Below are 23676 nucleotides of genomic sequence, written 5' to 3'. Positions count from 1 at the left end.
CTTTTTTATTTATTGAAAAGGGTATTTTATTTAGTTGAAATAAAAACGAATAAGAGAGAAAAAACACAGCATGTTAAGAGACAGAGGTGAAAGACTCTGCTCTGAAACTTTGTTCAATGTTTGGACATTCGAATAGAGAATTCCAATTCCGGTAAAAGAAGGAATGTATAGTGATGCTGAACCCGAATCTGAATCTGACCGCAACAGAATGAGCGGTGATGAAGAAGAACAAGCTTCCTTCAAGAGCTTGGCCAAACAAACGGAGCAGAGTTATCAGTTACAGCTCGCACTCGCACTTCGTCTCTCTTCGCACTCCTCTTCTTCATCCGATCACTCTTCCTCTCCGGCTCAGGCATTATCTCACCGTTTTTGGGTATATTCCTTACCTTATCAAATTACCTTTTTCTGTTTCCATAAATAGGATCGTGTTTAGGTTTTTTAATGCCAAATTTTATTTCAATTCGTTTTAGTTTGTTACCTGGATTTTGGATTTTTAGGTTATGCAGTGGATAAATTTTGTATGTTTTTTTTTTGTAGAGCTTGGAATACTGAGGTGGAAACCCAAATTCACGGAATTTTTGAATATAAGATGAGAACAAAAATCATAATGTTTTAAAAGATTGGAGTAACATCAGTTTATATATATATATATATGTTTATTATTATTATTATTTAAGTAAATTGGTAGGTAGCTGAATTCAGAATATAGAGAGGGATAAGGAGAGAGAAGGGAGAAAGAAGACGGGAAGTGAGGGAGAGAAGAGAGGATGCGGAAAGAAAGTTGACTATTGTGTCTTTTGTGTTTAGTCAAAAGCTGTTGTAATTTATATACAGCTAGTTCAACCCAAATAACTGAAAATATGCAATCTCAGTTATAGGAAATAATTGATTTACCAAAGTGACCTTAATCTCCAAGACACATTACGTATATCACATAATTATAGAAAAGTTTATTTTATTTTATTTTTCTTTTAAATATGCTTATGGAGAATTTTACCCAAGCAGACCTAAGTTATGTTGATTTGACAAGTTTGTGTCTGTATAGTTCAATCCTCACTTGTGAGATTATACCATGTATTGATTCAGCTCAGCTTAGTTGAGTGTAGCCTGTTTCACAGTTATAAGTAATCTGGGTTTTGATAGTGTAAAGTAACTTTAGAATCATCCATGCATGTTTAAATTGAATGCTTAACTCATGGAGCTATAATTGTCATGTGCACATGTTCTGTGTTTAAGTATTAACCTTTTCTTCAACTGTAAATATATTGAGTGTCCATATGCTTTTGTATTGGTCAGGTGAATGGTTGTTTCCAATACTCTGACAAAATTCTAGATGGCTTTTACCTAATCCATGGAATGGATGCATACACATGGACTCTAAGTACTGATTTGCAGAATGTTGGTATTATTCCATCATTTGAATCACTCATGTCAGTTGAACCTGGTGATGACTCGTCAATTGTTGTGGTTGCTGTTGACAAATCTAGAGATCCTGGTCTGAGAGAACTGCAAAACAGGGTAGCAAGTCTTTCAAATAACTGGGTTACCACAAAAGATGCAACTGATCAGCTTGCAATTCTTGTTTGCAATAGGATGGGGTCAGTAAACTGTCTTCAATTTTTGATGAAATAAAAAGAATTGTTTTGGAAAGTCACATCTTCCTAATGTGTTTTGATTGTTTTCTAAAGGGGAGGGTCTTTAACCGAGGAAAATTTAGGTATACGCTGGAAGGAATGTACCCGACTTCTTAAAAGCTGCATGCACTCTGTCATTATTCCAGTTGGAAGCTTATCCATCGGCCTTTGTGTCCATCGAGCATTGCTGTTTAAAGTACAATTCATTATTTAATGCTTTGTTCACAATGATTTTCTTCTTACATTATTTTTAGTCCAATATCACTCTGATTAACATACATGTAGTTCTTTATTTTATTCTTTTCATTATTCCATCGTAAAGCAGACAACAAGTGAGAGTTTCTAAATGAGAATATTCTTTATTTTGCATACTAGTGAAGTTTGATTGTTGAATGTCCTAACAATTTAAATTGCAGGTGTTGGCTGACTTAATCAACCTACCATGCCGTATAGCTAAGGGCTGCAAGTATTGCAGAAAGGATATGGGAGCTTCATGCATAGTGCAATTTGGTTCTGACAGGTTTGTTGCATTAATTAAGTAATTAAAATTACACATGGTAAATTTGATAATGAATTTATGTTTTTTAATTATTTGCAACATTGAGAGGTAGGTAAGAAATGGTAGTGTTCTAGCCAAGAGACACGAGGATCCCTCTAGCCAGATCACTTAGTATGTTCTGTCTTGTCTTGGTTTTACCGGTTTTATATATAGCCAAGTATTTTCTTGGGCCTGTAATTCTATTCCTAAGGTTAAGGTTTGCATTCCTGATATATGTCTCATTTTATTGGTTATTTCCTTAATTTAACGATTATTTGGTTCTGATTACTTGTATTAATATTTATTAGATTGCTTTCAGATTTGTCCCAGATTACTTATTTATTCTAGCTTGATTGCGATAAAACCTATACTAGACAACAATACTCCAATTTATTTGTTGATATTCATATCTAATTATTCCTAATTAGTTTTAAACATTAAAACTTTTCTGGGTAGGTTGGAATCCTACCTATTACTACACAACCCCTCAAATAAGACTTATTCGGAATCCTACCTATCAATACACAACAATTGTTGTGTACGGAAAAATTATTCATGAACAATTAAGAACATTTATGTATTTTCTTTTTTACTTGACTTGGGTAGTGTTTTCGATTTTGTTTGTATCTTGATCTTTTATTTCTTTCACGAATTGCTTTAGTTGTGAGTTGTGTAAGTCCTCAATTTTTTTTGCGAATTGCTGTAGTCGTGGTTTGCGCAGATCTTTTAATTTGTTTTGCGAATTGCTTTAGTTGTGACTTGTGTAAGTCTCTCAAGTTCTTTAACGAATGGCTTTAGTTGTGGTTTGTGTAGATCTCTTAATTTCTACCGTGAATTGCTTTAGTCGTGGCTTGTATAGATCTCTTAATTTCTTTCGTGAATTGCTTTAGTTGTGACTTACCGTCGCAATGCCATCCCCTTTTAAACGGAAAATGGAATCTTATGCCTTCCTCCCATTTGGAATAGGAAGTTTTATGTTGATCGCTCTTACCCCGAGTTCATGAGTTAGGGTTCTTTCACTCTCAGAATAAGAATCCTTAGGACTCTCGACCCTTTTCTACATGTGTCGGGGACTTATTAGTTCTTGGGATTAGAATCCCTAGAGCACGTGTTGGCCCTTTTCTGTGTAGGGGACTTGTTAGTCCATAGTATCAAAATCCCTAGATCACTTGTTGGCCTTTTTCCTTGTGCGTGGGGGACTTGTTAGTACCTGGGATCAGAATCCCTTGAGCACTTGTTGGCCCTTTTCCTCGTGTATGACTTGTTAGTCCTGGGATCAGAATCCCTAGAGCACTTATTGGCCCTTTTCCTTGTGTGTGGCTTGTTAGTTTTGGGACCATAATCCCTAAAACACCTTGGCCCTGTAGCATGGAAGTCGTGATGGGGCGTCGTGGACAGGCCGCTGTAGGACATTATGGCTGACGTCAAGTGGTATGATCCCTTTTGGTTAGGTGAGCACCCTTACATTTGAATTTGTTTATTCTTTTAAAATTGAGTACGAAAAAGAATAAATTAGAAAGATACAAAAAAATGTATGCATATAGCACAATTTATCAAAATATTTTATTTATCATCTGATTGATTTTTTAAAATAGGTAATAATATACAATATATTTAATTTTACTAGCATAATGATATATATTTTTTATCTTTTAGAAATAAATAATTTTCACATCATTGATTAATCATAGAAAAATAATTAAGATATTTTTATGTAATGATTTTCCAAATCTATTTCATAATAAATGCCTATATTTAAACAAATTAAATACTAGATGAAGGGTACAAACATATATGGAGAAAAAAGTTTGAAATTTAAAAACCACATAACAAAACTCTTTCCATAAAGTTTTTTTTATCGAAATATTAATTATTTGCTATAACAATACAAATATGCTTAATAGAAAGAGTTGATATTATTGGAATTTTTACATTTTAAAACTAACATATTTAGTGTAAAAAAAACTCATGTTGGAGATATAAAGTTATTAAAAAAAAGTATATTGGCAAATATGATAAACCAAATGTCAACATTATTTATTTTAAAGAAAAACAAACCTAATGTGTAGATCACTGTCAGAAGATATAAAACATGTAAAATAAATGTATATATAAAAGATGAATAGGAGGACGATCTAGTTTCTAAAAGGATAACAGTTTAGTACTAATATATTGACAAAAACTTCTAACCAAAGGCAAATATATTAGGGATGGCAAAGTGGGACAGGTCGTGCGGTTCGACCTGTGGCCCACTAAGAAAAATGCAGGGTGGACTATCTATTCCAACCCGCTTTTGCGGTCCAAATGCGGGGTAGGCCAGCCCACATTGTCATCCCTAAAATATATCAATACATGTTAAAGTAGCATAGAGAAATAGAAAAAAGGAATCACAAAATCTTTGCCACCACGTGATATCGCAACCGCTACTTTGCCTCTCCATTAGGCGCACGAGTTTGCTCTTAAAAAGGGGCATCAATAAGTGTTAAATTGGACCTCACGGTGAGCGCAAAAAATGTTCTAGTCAAGAGATATGAGGATCCCTCTAGCTAGAGCACTCAGTATGTTCTATTTTGTCTTAGTTTTACCGGTCCTATTTATAGCCAAGTATTTTCTTGGGCTTGATTCAAATAAGAATGTTAAATGTCAAGACTGTTGACACTCCAATGGATTCCAACATTCTGAGGGAACCTCTTCCAGATTTTGAAAGGCACATACAATTGGTAGGGAAGTTGAATTGTTGTACTATGTTATCTGTCCAGATAGCTTGTTCATAGTAAGTGTAAGTGAGTAATTTCTTCAACACTCCATGTAAGGAACATTGGGACTCCGTGACTCACGTTGTTCGATACATCAAAGGAGCTCCAAGAAAGGGAATTTGTATGACTGGTAGACTAGTGTGGGATATTCTAGTGTAGAGTGGGCAAGCTCCCCAGTTGATAGAAGGTCCACCTATGGTTTTCGTATATATCTGTAGAAGATAACCTTGTCACTTGGAAAATCAAGAAGTAAAATGTTGTAGCCAGACTCACTGTGGAAGCATAGTATCGAGCTATGATTATAACTATTTGGGAGATTATATAGCAAAAACTTGCTTTAGGAACTAAAGTTTGGGAGGTTTTACCGTTATCACTTACATGTGATAAGCAAATCACCTGGCATGTTGCCTCAAATACAATACTCCATGAAATGATGAAGCATATTTAAGTCTCTTGTCACTTTGTCAAAGGGAAAGTTATGTTTGGGAAAATTTCTACGAGCTTTGTTAATTCTCATGATCAACTTACATATATATTGACTGTCAGTAATGGGTCCTCGGATTAACTACATATGTACGAAGCTTGGTCCACACGACTTATATGCTTTAGTTTGAAATGGTAGTGTTAGAATCTTGTAGATATGTTAAAATCTTATAGATATAGTAAATGATGGTATTAGGATTAATAATGATTTTATATTTATATTATTAACCTAAAATAGCATAACTGAATAATTTTTGTAATTTTGTTCTCTCTCCTATAAATTGAATAGCTCCACGGTGGACTTTTAAGGAAATTAGAGAAACACTTGCAAAAATTTAACCTAGTAATATTTTCTATTCCACCAAAAATCTAGTATTATATTTATTAGCATTTTCAAATGGGGGACTGAACTTGTCTACAAACTATGTGAAGGAAGGTTGTGTTTATGAATTTTGGTCAGGGTTTGGAAACTAATATTCATGATTTATCAGTTCAATGGTATTTTATGATGGTTTGTTTTTTGAAGTCTTAATTAAATATCAGGGTAACTAGAGGGAATCTTTTTTACCAATGTGTTTGATTGTTTTACTTTTTCTTATTATGTAGAAAATGTGTACGACATGGTTTTATTAGGTGAAACAAAAATAAGGTCAATTAACATAGAAATATTGTATACACCTCTCTAGGGAGTATATGATTGATTTAATTGGAAGGCCTGGGGCAGCATGTCAACCTGATTCTTCTCTGAATTCTGCATCTTCAATGTTGGTTGCTTCACCGCTATGTCATCCAAAGTTCAAGCCAGTTGAAACAGCTGAATATACAAAGACACTAGCTCAATTGTATTTCTTGGACAGTCAAGCACTGCATCTTGTATTTGATACTACACCAGGTTGTTTTCTTTGCACTCTAGATGCTTTTTTGTTAAAGAATATATTTACGATGTGAAATTACTCTTGAGAAAAAAAAAAATCTTTTACGTGCCTTGATACTGAAAATTACCAACTCTTCCTTCTTTTGATTGCCTGTGCTTTTACAGTTATATGACTAAATTTTTTACCTTAAATTTACCTTTGATTTTATGCGAAACATCGGTACCCTGCACAGAAGGCAAATTAATTAGACCATTTGTATATTCTCTTTTTCTTTTTAATGCATTTTTCTCTAGAAGCACATGATTTTGAAGCTGTGGGGTGCCAACCTATTTGGGATTGTATACAACATTACAATATATTGACTAAATTGAATAATTACTTTCCAAAAATGTGTATAAATTGATGTTAACTGGTAATCTGCCGTAATAGTTTTACGATTATTACATTTTTACAAATATAGTCAATGTGGCAATGTTACTATATAGTGTATGATAGTTTGTAGTTTTGTGGTTAAGGAGGAAATAATATAATCATATTTTTAGGATATAAAGGTTGTATGAGGAGTATGAAGAAATTAACATGGTTTCTGTCCACATGTTCATACAGCTCTAAAATTACTAATTTCCATCATGACAGGACCTGCTGTTAATCACAGTGACAGAATGGATCTACAGAGAACCGAAGATTTGGGTGCAAATTATGCTGGTGGAAACAGGAATCTGTTTGCTTTGAGTAAGAATGGACTGTTTTTCTTATCCCAAATGAAAAGTAGAGAAAGAGCGGAACCATGTTTTTCTCAAAGAGCATATCATACATGATAAGAACAGACTGATATATGTGGACTAGGAAAAATGTTTTTAATAATTAAGTTCAAAATGCTCTGTATGCTCTATTTTTATTTATAGTGGCATTGGATTATCCACATTTGATATTCTTATGCAGTTCCTGGTGCAGAGGAATATGAGTATTTCAATGAAGTAGACCAGCCAGTATTGGAATATCCAAGTCATGAAGTTGATCTTGACGAGGAGGATCTGGATATTCCTTGGAGTGAACTTATTTTGAAGGAGAACATTGGGACAGGTTTTATATTTTAATCATCACGCATGATTTATACACTGAAAATTTACTGATTCTGCCAAAGCTATCATTTATTTTTGAGAAAATCTATCCTGAAACAATGAAATAAGGACAATGATAATTGTTTTTCAGGGTCATTTGGAACTGTCCTTCGTGCAGATTGGCGTGGTTCCGTAAGCATTTTTTCTTTGATTCTTTGCATATTCATTTGTCCACATTTTAATGATGATAGTATTCCTGCTAATTCTAATGAATTTTTTATGGTTAGAGAAAATTAAAAATGGGAGTGCAGCTTGATTGAATGTGTCCATAAAAAGAAAGAAAACCTACTTACCAACATGATCATCATTAATATCATGCTCATTCCCTTTGTTTTCATGGTCTCATTTCTTTGTTCGATAAGGTTATGGTTTACAATCTATAGAAATTAAATTCTAGATAATATTCAACTTATATAAGTGGAGCTTTTCTCCTCAAATCATTCAAGAGTCAGTCCCATGAAACAGAAAACAAACAGGAAAGATAAATCAGAAAAAAGGTTCAAGGAAGTAGTTCAAACTCATTCTTAGGCATAGGCTTTCTTCAATACAAAAAATGCTCAGATACTCTATCATATTTTATCCACTCCCATGATTTCTTTCATCATTACATGAGTGGTTCTCCAATTATCAACGTCTCAAAGCACCTTAAATAAGCTTTTATGGTGCGATTAGCTAAACTTAGTTTGACCATCAATTCGTAGATGATTAGCTAACCTTAGGCTAGATTTTTCTGTGAAAAGAATTGGACTCAGTTTATATTTCTAAATTGTAATAAATGTATACTATATGTTACATTCATAAACAACGAACCTAGGAAAGTGAGTGGATATAGTAATTTCTAGAAATTATAACAATTCCTAACTATCACTGACTTATGAAAATGCAGTCTCTATTCGAGACTACTGGGTTGAAAACCCCTGCAATGTCACCACTTTTACAAATGCAGAAGTCTCTTTTGCTGAATTAGGGTGACGTAGGGGGGTGAAGTGAACTTAGTTAACAACCGAGTAGCACGGAATCCAAAGAGGATGGTGCAACCTTGTGGAATTGATTGTTTGTGATAATACCACAGGCATACTCTGTCCATGTTAGCCCAATAAGCATTTACAGGTTTATACCTTTAGGCAGAAGGCTAAATTTTGGACATATTGTGGTTAGTAAAGATGAGAAAGGATAACTAGTCATGAAGAGAGAGAATATGCGTCTGACATAAATAGCATTGTATTGGTGAGAGAGAACACAGCTTTTGAGTTTAGATAAACTCCATAATAAGCACTAATAGAAGAAAGAAACAAAAAGCAAAATAAGTCAATCTTAAATTAAATAATGTTATGTAACTCTACTTTTGGAGATTTTATACGAGAGCTTGTATTAAAGTTAGCATGCATTAGTTGATTTTAACATACAGGAGAGAATTGGAGAAGTTTGATCCATTTTACTTTCTAATTTTCATAATGAACAAGTATTCATTGAGAAGTTTATTCATACATGACCTTTCTCATTTTTCTTTGGAATCTTGTTGAGCCAAAGGAGTGATTGTTGGTAGGGAGCAGATATTGCTCTTATATTTTTGTACCTTGTTTGTTTTCACAATTCTTCATTCTGTTAAGAAGTTATGTTCTTTTCCAACATATTTCTCCACTCGTTCACTCCCTTTTATCAAATTTCCATCCTTGTCCCTGGAAGGGAGCAAGTATTATTGCTTTTATATTTTCGTACTTTCTGTTTTCACAATTCTTCATTCTGTTAACATTTTCCCTTCCTTTTCGACTTATTCCTCCATCTGTTCACTCCCTTCTTTCACCAAATTTCCATCCTTGCCTCTTGTTTCTTCTTCGTTTCATACTCCAGAAACCCTTTAATATTGAGATCCCACATTGAACACAAATATGGTCACATAAAGGCCTGGACAGTGCTTGCCTCATGAAGTAGATTTTGGCGCCAAAATTCAAGATGGTATACAAACCTATCATAGATTTGATATTGGGTCACCCTTAACTATCCAAAACTTTTCCTTCCCATATGGCTTTCCTAGTGCAATAAGAAACAAAAACAATTGCTACAATTTTTGTGCTTCATATATCCAATCCAATGACAAATTAAAGCAAAGATAATACAACACACAATCCTATTCCACTCTTAGAAAAGATCCAAAACTTTTAGAAATCTTGGAAAAACTGATTTGAATGATTTCTCTTGAAATTAATTCAGACCAGGAGCGTAAAACAACTTATTTAAACTCCAATCAGTTGGTCCAAGCATTTAATGCAAGAGTCAAAACAGTTTAAAACATTTAAAACTGATTAAAGCCACTTAACAAAATTCTGTTAAGGTTTTCAAAAAAACAATGGATTAGTTGAAAGGAATAGAAAGAAATAGAAAGAATGTATTTCTGATGTGTCTTACAAATGTGATTACAGTCTCTATTTATAGACTGTTTTACAATCTACTTAAGGAAGGAAATAATAGGTAATAAAAGACAATTATAATGGTTGTTTAAAGCTGTACAAATCAAATAAAATCAAATCACTAACAAATCTCTCCTAATAAATATAAATGGAATCTGCACTTAATTACAGCATAATTCTCCTGATTATGCAACACTCCCCCTCAAGTTGGTGAATGTATATCTATCATTCCCAACTTGCAAGTAAGATCTTCGAATTGTTTTGTGGGAAGTCCTTTAGTAAACATATCTGCCAATTGTAGTCTTGACGGGATGTACTCCGTGGCTATAAGACCATCATCCAACTTCTCCTTAATAAAGTGTCGGTCTATCTCTACATGCTTTGTTCGATCATGTTGAACCGGATTGTGTGCAATACTGATAGCAGACTTATTATCACACGCCAAGCCCATAGGAGCTTCATATTTTATTTTAAGGTCATCAAGTATGATCTTCACCCATAATAGTTCACACACCCCTTGAGCCATGGCTCTAAATTCTGCCTCTGCACTTGATCTTGCAACTACATTTTGCTTCTTGCTCCTCCATGTCACCAGATTTCCACCCAAGAACATGCAGTAGCCTGTGGTGGATCTCCTATCAACAATCGATCCTGCATAGTCAGCATCAGTATATACTTTCATGGATAAGTTTTCCCCTTTTTTGAATAACAATCCTTTTCCTGGGGAGGCTTTTAAGTACTGAAGAATTCTATCTACTGCCTTTGAGTGTCTTTCCCTTGGATCATGCATAAATTGGCTAACCACACTAACTGCATAGGCTATGTCTGGCCTAGTGTGTGATAGATAAATGAGTTTCCCCACAAGTCTTTGATATTGTGTCTTCTCCACTTTTGGGTTTTCCTCATCATTCCCAATCCTATGATTTTGCTCTATTGGCACTCCAGTGGGCTTACAACCCAACTTACCAGTCTCTTTGAGAAGATCAAGGATGTATTTTCTTTGAGAAATAAAGATGCCCTGTCTTGAGTAAGCAACTTCTATCCCAAGAAAGTACTTCAGCTTCCCAAGATCCTTCATCTCAAATTGAGCAGCTAGTCTCTCCTTCAAATTTTGTTTTTCAATCTCATCATCACCTGTAATAATCATATCATCTACATAGACCAAAAGTAGAGTGAGTTTACCATTCTGAGAATGTTTTATAAACAGAGTATGGTCACCTTGGCTTTGTCGGTACCCCAAAGATACCATAGCTTGAGTAAACCTTCCAAACCAAGCACGAGGTGATTGTTTAAGACCATACAAGGCCTTCTTAAGTCTGCACACCTTATTTTCTTCATTAACATTACCATAACCCGGTGGAATCTCCATGTATACTTCTTCCTCCAAGCATCCATGCAAGAAGGCATTCTTAACATCAAACTGATGCATCTCCCAATCAAAGTGCGCTGCCAAGGAGAGAATAATTCTGACTGTATTCATTTTTGCTACTGGAGCAAAAGTTTCCTCATAATCGATCCCATAGGTTTGAGTGTACCCTTTTGCAACTAACCTTGCTTTATATCGATCCAACGTGCCATTAGACTGATACTTCACTGTGTATATCCACCGACAACCCACTGCCTTCTTATCCTTTGGTCTCTCTACAATCTCCCAAGTCTCATTCTTTTCTAATGCCTTCATTTCTTCATTCATGGCTCGAACCCAGTTCTCATCCTCTAAGGCTTCTTGTACTGATGTAGGGATTCTAATAGAATCAATAGCTGAAAGAAAACTCTGGTGCTGCATAGAACGTTTTTCTGTAGACACAAATTGAGATATAGGATATTTGGCAGAAGATCTTTTTTCTTTTCTCAAGGCAATAGGTAAATCATCTAGGTTAGTTTTATTTAAAGTGTCCTCAAGGGTCTCATAGGTATGGGTTCTTACCTCCGGTTCGGACAATTGAAGTTGCTGTTCGATCAGGACGGGTTCTTGTTGCCTTCGTTGGTATTGTTTCCCAAAGTATCTGTCCTCATTATTCTTCTCTGGTAATGATGTTGGCATAGGGTCTTTGTCATTCTCCTTAAGAACGGAATTCTGCAACAAAGGAAAAGGTGGCAACTCAAGGTCCTCAGCTTCTTGAATACTCTCCCCCTGAAGCTGAGAACTAGGAAAGAAAGACTCTGTTTCATGGAAGTTGACATCTTTGGAAATATAAACTTTACGACTTTGAGGATGATAACATTTGTACCCCTTTTTGTTGGGGGCATAACCAATGAAGACACATTTGATGGCACGAGGATCTAACTTACCTCGATACGGGCTATGAACATGTACAAAAGCTGGACAACCAAAGACACGACTCTGAAGACTAGTTAACATGGGAATAAAAGGATAGAATATGGTCATAAGTTGAATAGGAGTAACACCCTCTAGAACCCGAGAAGGTAATCTATTAATTAAATAAGTGGCAGTCAGGACGGCTTCCCCCCAGTAAGATTTTGGAACAGACATTTGGAAAAGTAAAGCTCTAGTTACCTCAAGGAGATGACGATTTTTTCTTTCAGCAACCCCATTTTGTTGAGGAGTGTCCACACAGGTTAATTCATGAACAACTCCATTTTCCTGAAGAAACTTTGAAAGGTTCTGGTTGACATATTCTCGTCCATTATCAGAACGTAATCTCTTAATTGGACTTTCAAATTGTGTTTGAACCATTTTGTAAAAATTTACAAACAAGTGAAAAACTTCAGACTTATCTTTCATAAGGAATATCCAGGTAACGCGAGTACAATCATCAATAAATGAAACAAACCATTTTGCACCCGAGATATTAGGAATAGATGAAGGTCCCCATACATCAGAATGAATAAGATCAAAAGGTTTTGAACTTCTATTATTATTCGAAGGAAAAGTTGTTCTATGGTGTTTAGCAAACTGACAAACATCACAATGAAAAGACTCAACCGATAATTTTGTAAATAAAACAGGAAATAAGGATTTTAGGGTACTAAAAGGAGGATGTCCAAGACGTCTGTGTTGAAGCCATATTTGAGAAGATGACCAAGATTCAGTGCCTTGCTGAAGACTAGAAGTGTGTGCCTGTAGTTTAGCACATTTTTTAGTTTCTTCCTGTTGTAAGTAATATAACCCGCCCTGCTCTTTAGCAAGTCCAATTGTCTTCCCCGTGGCAAGATCCTGAAAAACACAATGGGAAGGAAAAAATGTCACTGCACAATTTAAATCTTGGGTAATCTTATGAATTGACAAGAGGTTATTAGATAGGTTGGGAACATGAAGCACATTTTTTAAAGGGAAGGAAGGTTGAAGGTGGATATTACCACGACCAGTAATGGGGGTATTGGAACCATTAGCTACAGTAATATGTTGGTTATAAGACAAGACATTGTAGGATGAAAAATAAGAGGAATGAGGTGTCATATGATCAGTAGCACCAGAGTCTATAATCCAGATATTCTCAGTACCAGAAGCATTAAAGGATAAGAAACTAGAACTCTTACCACTCATGGTTAAAGAACAAGAGCTAGTCTTACTAAGAGAGTTCATGAGAGCTCGTAAACGTTCCAACTCTTCTTTGCTGAGTGAGGGGACCTCCTCTGCTATTTGAGGGAAAGGTAAGGTCGTACTTTCAGAGTCAGATGATGCTTGATTAGCATGCCTTTGTATGGTACCTTTGAATCCTCCAATACGTTCCAAGACCTTCTCCTTTCCATGAAGTTTGAAGCATCTTTCCTTAGTATGACCTGTCTTTTTACAATAACTGCACCAACGATCTTCACGATTAGCCTTTGTGGGAGGCTTTCCAAATGAAGGAAATGAACCTTTTATAGGTCCCTTGCCAGTCGCCATAGCTGAACTATCACCAGAGTTGTTAGTACTTAGAGCTGAACTATCAACGGAGTTGCCCCCATCCAACATTACTAACCTCCGAGTTTCTTCCCCTCGTACAATGTGAAAAACCTCTGAGAGAGAAGGGAAATTTTCCTTTCCCAAAATCTGAATCCTAATTGGATCAAATTCAGGGTTTAATCCAGAAAGAAATTTAAATATGCGTACCTTTTCAAGAAATTGTGTTAGTGCAATACAGTCATCTGTGCACTTCATCTTCAAATTTTGATATTGATCTAATTCGATCCATAAACCATTCAACATACCATAGTAGTTTGTTACTGAAAGGCTCCCTTGGCTGGTATGAAAGATCTTGTTTTCTATCTCGTACCATGCTGCAGTATCTTTTTTCATGGAGTATGTTTGACAAAGGTTTTCCCAAATCTCCTTAGCAGTGGAGAAGAACATACAATTTCGGCTAATCTCTGGCGTCATAGAATTCCATAACCAGGTCATGATAAGAGAGTCTTCATCGTCCCAGTCTTCATATTTCGAATCAGTTTTGGCTGGAGGGTTCCCTTCTAGGTGACTCAATTTCTTCCTTCCTTTGAGAGTAGCACGAACCAACTGGGCCCATTGCAGGTAGTTGTTTCCATCGAGACGATAACTGCTTTGCAACATCGGCAAATCATTGGAGCTAAGAGAGGTTGTGTTGTTAGTTGCCATTGGTAAGAGTTGACCGAAATACGACAAAACTGGAGGTGATTTTTGTTTGAAAAAAAATGCTGAAAAAAAAATTCCAGCAGCAGCGGTCAACGGCGGAGGTCGGCGTCGGAGGTCGGCACGTCGGTTACGTCGGTCGGCACGTCTGTCAGCGGCGGTCGGCAGCGGCGGTCGGCTACGTCGGTCGGCAGCGGAGGTCGGCTACGTCGGTCGGCAGCGGAGGTCGGCTACGTCGGTCAACGTCGGGCAGCAGCGGAGGTCGGCTACGTCTGTCGGCAGCAGAGGTCGGCGTCGGAGGTCGGCAGCGGAGGTAGAGGTCGGCTACAGAGGTCGGCAGCGAGGTAGAGGTCGGCTGCAGAGGTCGGCAGCGGAGGTTGGCAGCGGTAGTATTTGCAGCAATAAAGGCTGCCTAGAAAAGTATTTGCAGCAATGAAGGCTGCCAAAAAATTGTAGAAACAGAGTCTCCCAGATCAGGAGCTCTGATACCAAGTTGAAAGGAATAGAAAGAAATAGAAAGAATGTATTTCTGATGTGTCTTACAAATGTGATTACAGTCTCTATTTATAGACTGTTTTACAATCTACTTAAGGAAGGAAATAATAGGTAATAAAAGACAATTATAATGGTTGTTTAAAGCTGTACAAATCAAATAAAATCAAATCACTAACAAATCTCTCCTAATAAATATAAATGGAATCTGCACTTAATTACAGCATAATTCTCCTGATTATGCAACAGGATTGAAAACACGAAACAATTGATTGAATTTGTTTGACAGCAAACAACCAAAGTCAGGCTTTTTCAAATCCTTTTCGAAATACACTAAATGTAAAATAACTGATTGAATCGAAATTTCAAGAGGTTGATTTTTCACTTGAAAACACATTTTTTGCAAAAGGATTAAAATCAAACAACCTTGGATCCTCAATTAGAGTGGATTAACAAATTCAAATACACCTAGACACACACTCACAATCAGCAGCCATAGTCTTCATGCATTCCACTTGGATTTGGAGTCATCAAAGCACCTTGTTCAACACAAATGTCATCAATTTGAGACCCATCAAGAGACTTAGCAAGCATGTTAGTTAGTTGGTCATTGGAGCTGACAAAGTCAATAATGACAAAGTCATAAATCCATTTGATGTAAGTGTTTGAAGATGATGTGTTGAGGAATTGGCTACACATCACATGGTAGTGGTTGGCCATGAGTCAAGTAGTGTAGTGGTTGCCGGAGAAGGGAAGTTTCAAAAGTAAGGTCATGTTAGAGGTCCAAGGACGCAGCGGCTGTTGGAAAGCAAAATATGTTTGGAGGACTTGGTTATTGTTGAAGAGCAAAAATACTCAAAGAGCGTGGTGGCTATGTCCTGAAGAGGAAATATGCTTAGAGCACAATGGAGTGAACAAAATGTGGCAGCTGGTATTGTTTACCCAACAGAGAAAGTCAGAGTGATGAACTCAGGGTCATGTCTAGGGAAAAATGGCAACAGTATGGCTCTGATATCAATTGAAAGAATTACTAGTAATTTTGTGTTTTGTACACATGAACATTCTTATTTATAATAAAGAGAAATACAATAATAAGGAACAAAATCAATACCTAATAATGTGAAATATGTGGTTAGATATTTCCCTATTTAATGTAATCAAAAGCATATCTCTAACAATATTCAGTGAACACTGTAGATATGGGAAAAGGAAAGTTTAGTATAAAGTCATGGGAATTCCTCACTTCATGAGCTACTTTTTGGAGTTGCGTTAAGCTTCGTCCAAATTAAAGAACTCTACCCATTTTTTTTTCTGCTTCTTTCCTCTCTTTTTATGTGTGAATCAATCACAATCCAATCACTAAAAAACTATCTAATGTCTTAGGATGTTGCTGTCAAGATTCTTAAAGTGCAAGGTTTTGATCCTGGGCGATTTGAAGAATTTCTAAAGGAGGTATCCGTCATTACTGTTTTTAATATGTATTTTCATGTTCATTTATATATTTTCGAATGGGGTTGAGGAACAACTTTACATTAGTTTTGTACATATATTTTTTTTTGTCCTCGTGGATTGCTATTCATTCCCGGTTTATTTCATAGGTCTCACTCATGAAGCGCCTTCGGCATCCAAATATTGTACTCTTGATGGGTGCAGTTATTCAACCCCCAAAGTTATCAATAGTAACCGAGTATTTATCTAGGTACAAAAATTTCCTTTAAAGTGTGCTCCTTGCTTATGTTTATAATTGGAAATTATTTGGGCTGAGTGTGATGTTCGTATGGTAATTATGAATTGCAGAGGCAGTTTGTATGAACTTCTGCACATGCCCAATGTTGGATCATCACTTAGTGAGAGGCGTCGCTTGAGTATGGCTTATGATGTGGTATAACTTTGATGATTAAAGCTGTTATTAGTTTAACTATTTATGTCTTTTTAGTTAGGTATCATGCAAACTGAAATGTTCATGTTTGTCTAGGCAAGCGGAATGAATTATCTTCATCAAATGAGACCTCCCATTGTTCACAGAGATTTGAAGTCTCCAAATCTTTTGGTTGATGATTCATACACTGTTAAGGTAACTGTTTACTCTGTTGGAGTATCTGAAAAATATGTCATCATATTATTTTGTACCGTAAAATATGTTAATCTTACATGATATCATAGGAATATTTTCATATTTCATTCATACCATGCTTATTTAGTTAGGATTGGGAGTTTATCATCTTTTAACAATATATAATGGGAAACTCCCATCCTGTGTACAAAATTCATATTCATATTCACTATTTTAGAATTAATATAAACAGGGTTAGTTCTGTCTTGTGCTCCGTGTCACATCTTATCATCACATCAAACCTATATCAATTTCACATCATTCAGTCTATATTCACCTTTCTTTCTCCTCTATCTAAATGTCCTATATTTTCAACATGGTATCAAAGCAATGACATCCTTTATGACCTAGCGAGAAAAAGCAGAAATTCTCTTTTTATATATAAAATAAAATAAAGAAAGGACTCTCCCTGATATTATACCTCTCCTTTGCTCTTTCTGCCTATAAATTATTAGCCAAATTTAAGCATGTCTAGCCATGAAAGTTGATGGCTGCTAGGGTTATGTTAATTGTTCCCCATTTTGCAGAACCTAATTATTTATGCTTAACAGTGCCTGGATTGCTATTACCTGCTGTATCAACAACCCCACCACTATCAAAAGTGAATGATTTTGCTTAGGCTAGCAATTTCCCATGCAGCCATTCACTGACGGCTCATATGTACATTTATGGATTTATATGAGCATGCGGATAATTGTGCATTGATGTTTAAAATATTTAATTCAGGTATGTGACTTTGGTCTTTCACGCACAAAGGCAAACACATTTCTTTCGTCTAAAACCGCAGCCGGGACTGTAAGTTCATTTTATTAGCTGAATCATTCATGTGTCAGATTTTGTTAAATTTTTCTTAAGTACAATTGTTTGATGATTTGACATTATTTATTCCTTTTTTTATTCTTTCTGGACATGACAGCCTGAATGGATGGCACCCGAAGTCATCAGAGGTGAACTGTCAAACGAAAAATGTGATGTATTCAGCTTTGGTGTAATTTTGTGGGAACTAGTGACCCTGCAACAACCATGGAGACATTTAAATCCTTCACAGGTTATTTGCTTTACCCCAGTGCTCCTGATTTAGTTAATTTCTAGAATACTGGATACGGTAGATAGAATAAAAGAATACTCTCAGCAGCTTGATCTATCCTCAAACACACATACAAAGCGTGTCCAAATTCCAATACAGGACACTAGCCATGTCCTGGTCTTCATGTTGGAGTTGGTGTTTCATAGGTACAGATTCTACTATTTGGACAGGTCCAAAAGTCTTTGCCTTTGATTTGGATCTATTGCATAAAAATAGACATTTCCCTAATTACTTGAAATAACTTTTAGTACAATTCTCTCCTATAGGTTGGTATATATATTAGGATATCTCACATGGGCTAGGATATGGTGCAAAATAATAAGACATGGGGAATCATCCCCCCTGGTTAACTTTTGAGATTAAGTTTACTGCTGCAAATTTCCTAATCAAGTGTCCATCCTTGGGCCCAAGGAGGAAGGGTGTTATGATGTCTCACATTAACTAGACATCTGGCCAAATTGTTAGAATATGATGTCCATTTTTAATGTAGTTTCAAGACCCTATTCAGTTCTAATGTTGGATCACTTGCATACGTCTAGTCCTACAAATTTCATGTCCATTTGATGTTATAAGGCTTGGTTTGTTGTAATAGGCTTCCCCTAGCAGAATTAAAAATTGTAAAATGGTTTAATAGAAACAGAGATAAGGTTTAGACAGAGACAGAAGAACAGTAAGAAATTTCAGGAAGAGGATAAGTGAATTCTCACTGGAACAGTAGAATCTTATTCTCTCTTAAGGGTATATTGGCTGATTAACCGCTTTTTTTTTTTCTTAAGCAAATATGACTTTCTTATTGGCCTTGTTTCTGGAGATTCCCTGGCACAGATGTTGATAACTTGAGCAGCTTTGTTCCAATGAAATTCTATTTTTTCTTTGTTGTCTTTTGTTTTGTATATTTCTTAGGTGGATGGATTCCTTATCTTACCCTCTGGTTGTAACTTTTTTGTCTTCATCTTATTAAAGTCTTCTTTTAGAATAAAATTGTTATTCTTGAGCACCATATCACTCAGTTAAAACTATAGACTGAGGCTGTTAGCTGTTTCAATTGAGGATTTTCCTGGGTTATTTTTCCAGTTTCCTCTATTTGCATTATGTTTTATAATATACATAAAGTGTCTTTTAGTTTGATATGAGACTGCCATCTTTTTAATAGAAATGAGAGTACTAAGGCATCACTATTGTTTGCCATTAGTGTAGGTTGTTGCGGCTGTTGGTTTTATGGACAAAAGGCTAGATATTCCAAGGCATGTGAATCCTGAAGTGGCTGCCTTGATTGAGCTCTCTTGGGCCACGTAAGTAGATTAAATAAATAATTTTGATTTCTTCTTTTTATATACATGAAAACATTGGTTCATGGATGGTTGTTTCTCCTATGATCAGGGTAATAGCTCAGGCTAAACAAAGTACTTATGAAGTAATTACAAACTACCCATCAACAATGGCCGTGCTAGTTGTAGATTTTACTGAAATAATGTGTCTAATCCATATACTATTGATTTATGATAAAGGAATAAATGATGTAATAAAGGGTACATGGAAAGTGAATCAATAAAGAACCCCTAACTTATAGTTTTACACGTTTCTGTATTTACAATCTTATTATATATTTACGAACCCCCTCAAGCTAGAGGTGACATTTTAAAGCAGGGTATAGCCACTGTCAACTGGTCTAAAATATGGGCTTCCAAAGCTGAAGGTGGCCTTAAGGTTACAAATCTCCATACTGAGAATAATGCTTACCTCCTGAAACTTGCCTGGAATTTTTCTTAAAGCAAAGAACCTTGGACTCTTCTGCTAGATTTCTATTCTAGATACCAGAAGATTCTTATATATCGCTCTTTTATTTGGTCTGGGATTAAGGATGCATTAGTTTGCTGCCTAGGAACTCTATTTTTAGGGGAATAGTGTAGGCTTGAGTTGTCAAGTGTTTGGGACATGCGTTGTCCTTGAAATCACAGTTGGGCAACAATATCTCAAGTGTATGTAGTTTGTTGTCCCTGTCAATTTTTTGCAAAGAATCAATGAGATGTTGGTAAGAGTTGACAAAATGTGAGAAAGAGCTGACAAAGGTCATGACAGAAAAATTGAAAAAAAGTTGGATTGGAGGGAATGGGTTGCTGAAGTCACAAGAATGCAGTGGAGGTGCTGACAGGTGGATCTAGTCGGAAGAGTCTCACACTGGTCTTGGTATAGGCACACAAGCTGGAGAAAGGCAGTATGTGGAGGCATGTCTGGCTGTGCGGTGGTCACTAAAGGAGGGTGGTCTAGATCCAGGGGTTGCACTAGAGAAAGGTGGTGGTGGCAACTGAGGTTGCAGCGTTGTGGGTACTGTTCTCTCTAAAAAAGAAGGTTGGAGTGGAAGGCTTGTGTCAGTAACCTAAAACACTGATAACATATAGGTTTTACTGAAATAATGTCTCTAATCCAGACACTATTTATCCTTATTTTTAATCTAGGAGTAAATAATGAAATTAATGACGAGGAAAGTGAATAAAAAAAGGATCCCTACTTTCTAGCTTTACATGTTTCTATATTTACAGTAATCTACTCATATCTTTAACAGTAGGATTTGAACTCAAACCAGTAATTAGCTTGATTTGTACTTACTACTTGTACCAACCAACGTTGGTCAATTAGTTTTAATTCTTTGTTCAACAGATTCTGACACTTTTCCTGTTACCTTGCCTTTAGTGTTGAATCTGAAATATATAGTATGAGATTCTCCTTCACAATCATTCTATTTACTATCTGTTGGTGCTGTAGGGAACCCTGGAGACGGCCTTCTTTCTCCTATATTATGAAATGTTTACAGCAAATAATTGCTGATGCTAGAGGGTGAACAAGTTCCACTCCTCATACTGATAATTTTCATCTTAAATACTGACGAAAAACAGCAATATTGAACAAGAAAATAAATGGCATTGCAATTTATTCAGGTCAGGTGCTTCCTAATTCGAATAATATATTTGTTGCAATTTGTTATTTTTTTTATGTGCAGTATAATACATGTCCAATCTCAAATTCAAAATCATTTATGAACATAATTTGCACTAAATATGCAAATGGATTGAATCCTTTGTGATTTTTCTGGACTCAAATTTTTAAATGCTTCCCTGTGGTTTTGACTTATTTATTTAAGAGAAACTAGGGTAACACTAAAGCAAGCTTAGAGGGAGTCAGTAATGACATCTAGTTGAGACTTTATTACTAATGGTCCTCTACTAGTTCCTTTTGTGTCAAACTAAAAGGACTTGAGCACATGGGGGTAGTCTGACCCAAAAGATTAGTTTATTAAGTGAGAATGACTAAAGCTTAAGTTCCACATTTAAGTAGTTTATTCTATACTTGATATGAGACTTAACATTGTCTCTTCTTTTTGCGACGATCATCCCTAGCAGTTCCTGTTTTTACTTTATCAACACTGAATTCCTGATAGTCTTTTTTTCTAACTACTTCACTTATCTATCTGTATTTGGTTTACACTTTAATCTAGTCTTAGGTAGGCTATTCCATAGTTTGAATCCTTATGAAAGCACTAATTGAGACTTTAGCACACAAGAGCCTTATCCAAAATATTAGTCCGTTATATGAGATAATCCTATCACGTGTGATAATTTATTCTACTCGATATAAGACATGATAAAACGGCAATTAAACAATAGTAACAATAACCTTCAATTTTCAAAATGAAATGAAAAAGAGTGTATTAATCTCACTTTAGGATGAAAGGAGATTCCCACATATCGGAATAAGAAAAGGAAATATCAGGAAATACTCCAGGAACCCACAAATCCTATCCAAGCCTGCAACCAAATTCCTAATTGATCCTTCTCCTCCCCCATCACCACCCCACCAACACACACATGCACCATTTCCCTCCTAGTAACCTTCAACTCCTTAAGGGGCGTTTGGTATAAAGGGAAATTTTAGTTTTCCTAAAATCTGTAGCTGGAAATATTATTTGCCCATGTTTGGTTTGTTTTAAAATTCCCAGGAAGGTTTGCTAGTTAAGCTTCCCGTGAAATTGTTCTCTTAAGAGAGGTGAGAATCTAACTTTTGTAAGTTGAATACTTCAATAACAATAGTGAATATATTAAATCATTTAACATGAAATATAAAATTTATAATATAAATATCACTCTTTAATTCCAAAAAGAGTTATATAAAGATATTTAGGAATATTTTTTTACAAACCAAACAGATTTTAGTCATTCTTAGGATTCAATGATTCTCGGGTATGAAATACTTTGCCTTGTACCAAGCGTTCCCTTAGTATCACGGTTAACCTGTTGAACCTTTAGTATTTCCTTATTATTGGGCTCAGCGGTCTCATCAGAACTACTAATACAAACATGTTTGCCGTGATTAGATATTTAAGAAATTCTGACAGTCGGGGCAATGACACTGCAGAAATATCTGAAGATTTTCTGTTAGAAATGTTGTGAGTAGGGAAATGAGTTGTGTGTATAATTATGGTAATTGCTGCAATAGTTTTTATGCACTGTAATTATAAATAAGAGGCTCTTCTGTGTAATTGAGACATGAATTTCACAAGTTTCTTGCTAGTACTCTTGCTTAAAACAGCCTAAATGAGAGGTAATCCCAATCTTGAATACTCAAACTACCCCTACACTGCTTTAGTTATGCTAAAAATATATACCTGAAATGTGCTTATAGTATATCAGATTGATGATTTGTGTGTATGTTTGGTTTGACAGGACCTTGCTGAAGAATTAAATATACCATTTTAAAGTAACCTGTCATTTTTTGTTGTATATGATGTTTATATAAGAATACTCAGATTGTCATCTATACTACTATTTGCTTCGGGTGCATCTATAATAATAGTATGACACTGGGACTCTAATTTATACATACAAGTAATTATTTTTATCTTTTAAAAACATAATGATGTGTTCTTTTCCCATCGTTGTTATTAGACCGGGAAGCATATTTGTACATAAGAGCCCACTCAGAGCAACACTGCACTTTCCCCAAACCATGTATGTACATATCATCATCATCATCATGGCTCTTTCTTCCTCCTCTCCCATTGTTTATTCATGCACTTCCATGGAGTATAGGAAAAATTTAAATTGCTCATGGATCAAATTTTCAAATTTTACAATTTGGAAAAGTATTATAGATTTTGTAGTGTGGAAATATATTCCGGATAACGCAATCTGTAATTCATTTTTTGATCCAAAAATGTTTGAAAATGCATTTTGATAAACACATTCTTGTAATAACCATTTGAGATATTCTTCAGGACAATTACGGCAGAAACATCTAACACCAAAGTGAGTCATAATATATATATATATATATATATATTAATATTATGACTTAATATCTTTTTATTTTCCTTTATTTTTAAACCCTTCTCTCCAAATATATCATTTGTGTGAAAAACACTATTTTGTTAGTGAAACAAAACTTTCATACATTATAAGTAATTTATACAAGAATATTAACTTCACATATGAGTTTGATTGATGTATGAAAATGAGGGAGTAAGAAAGAAAAAAAGAAAAGAAGGAAGAGGAAGATAGGTGAAAAGTAAAGGGAGATAAGTAAAATGTTTAAGAGTGATTTGATTAATATGGTAGAATTTTTTTTA

At 35.3% G+C, this 23676-nt stretch overlaps 1 protein-coding gene across 2 annotated transcripts; it reads left to right on the top strand.

The window, feature by feature from the left end:
- Positions 1–14: 14 nt before the first annotated feature.
- LOC137830493 (serine/threonine-protein kinase CTR1) lies at positions 15–22960 on the top strand. 2 transcript variants are annotated; one of them, XM_068637879.2, is made up of 17 exons: positions 15–373; positions 1297–1598; positions 1689–1830; positions 2051–2154; positions 6098–6303; positions 6923–7018; positions 7229–7369; positions 7499–7539; positions 16240–16308; positions 16455–16555; positions 16654–16738; positions 16832–16930; positions 17696–17764; positions 17886–18017; positions 19254–19348; positions 20820–20992; positions 22775–22960. In XM_068637879.2, exons 1-16 carry the CDS (start codon positions 164–166, stop codon positions 20893–20895), a joined length of 1968 nt encoding a protein of 655 aa, XP_068493980.2. In that variant the 5' UTR covers positions 15–163; the 3' UTR covers positions 20896–20992; positions 22775–22960. The 2 variants fall into 2 exon arrangements, with proteins under 2 accessions (XP_068493980.2, XP_068493982.2); XM_068637881.2 differs by having other exon boundaries at positions 20–373; positions 7241–7369.
- The last annotated feature ends 716 nt before the right edge of the window (positions 22961–23676 follow it).

This window comes from Phaseolus vulgaris, chromosome 7 (genome assembly GCF_051622355.1).
Source record: "Phaseolus vulgaris cultivar YP4 chromosome 7, ASM5162235v1, whole genome shotgun sequence".
NCBI lineage: Eukaryota > Viridiplantae > Streptophyta > Magnoliopsida > Fabales > Fabaceae > Phaseolus > Phaseolus vulgaris.
This window is presented reverse-complemented; position numbering and strand designations above follow the sequence as displayed.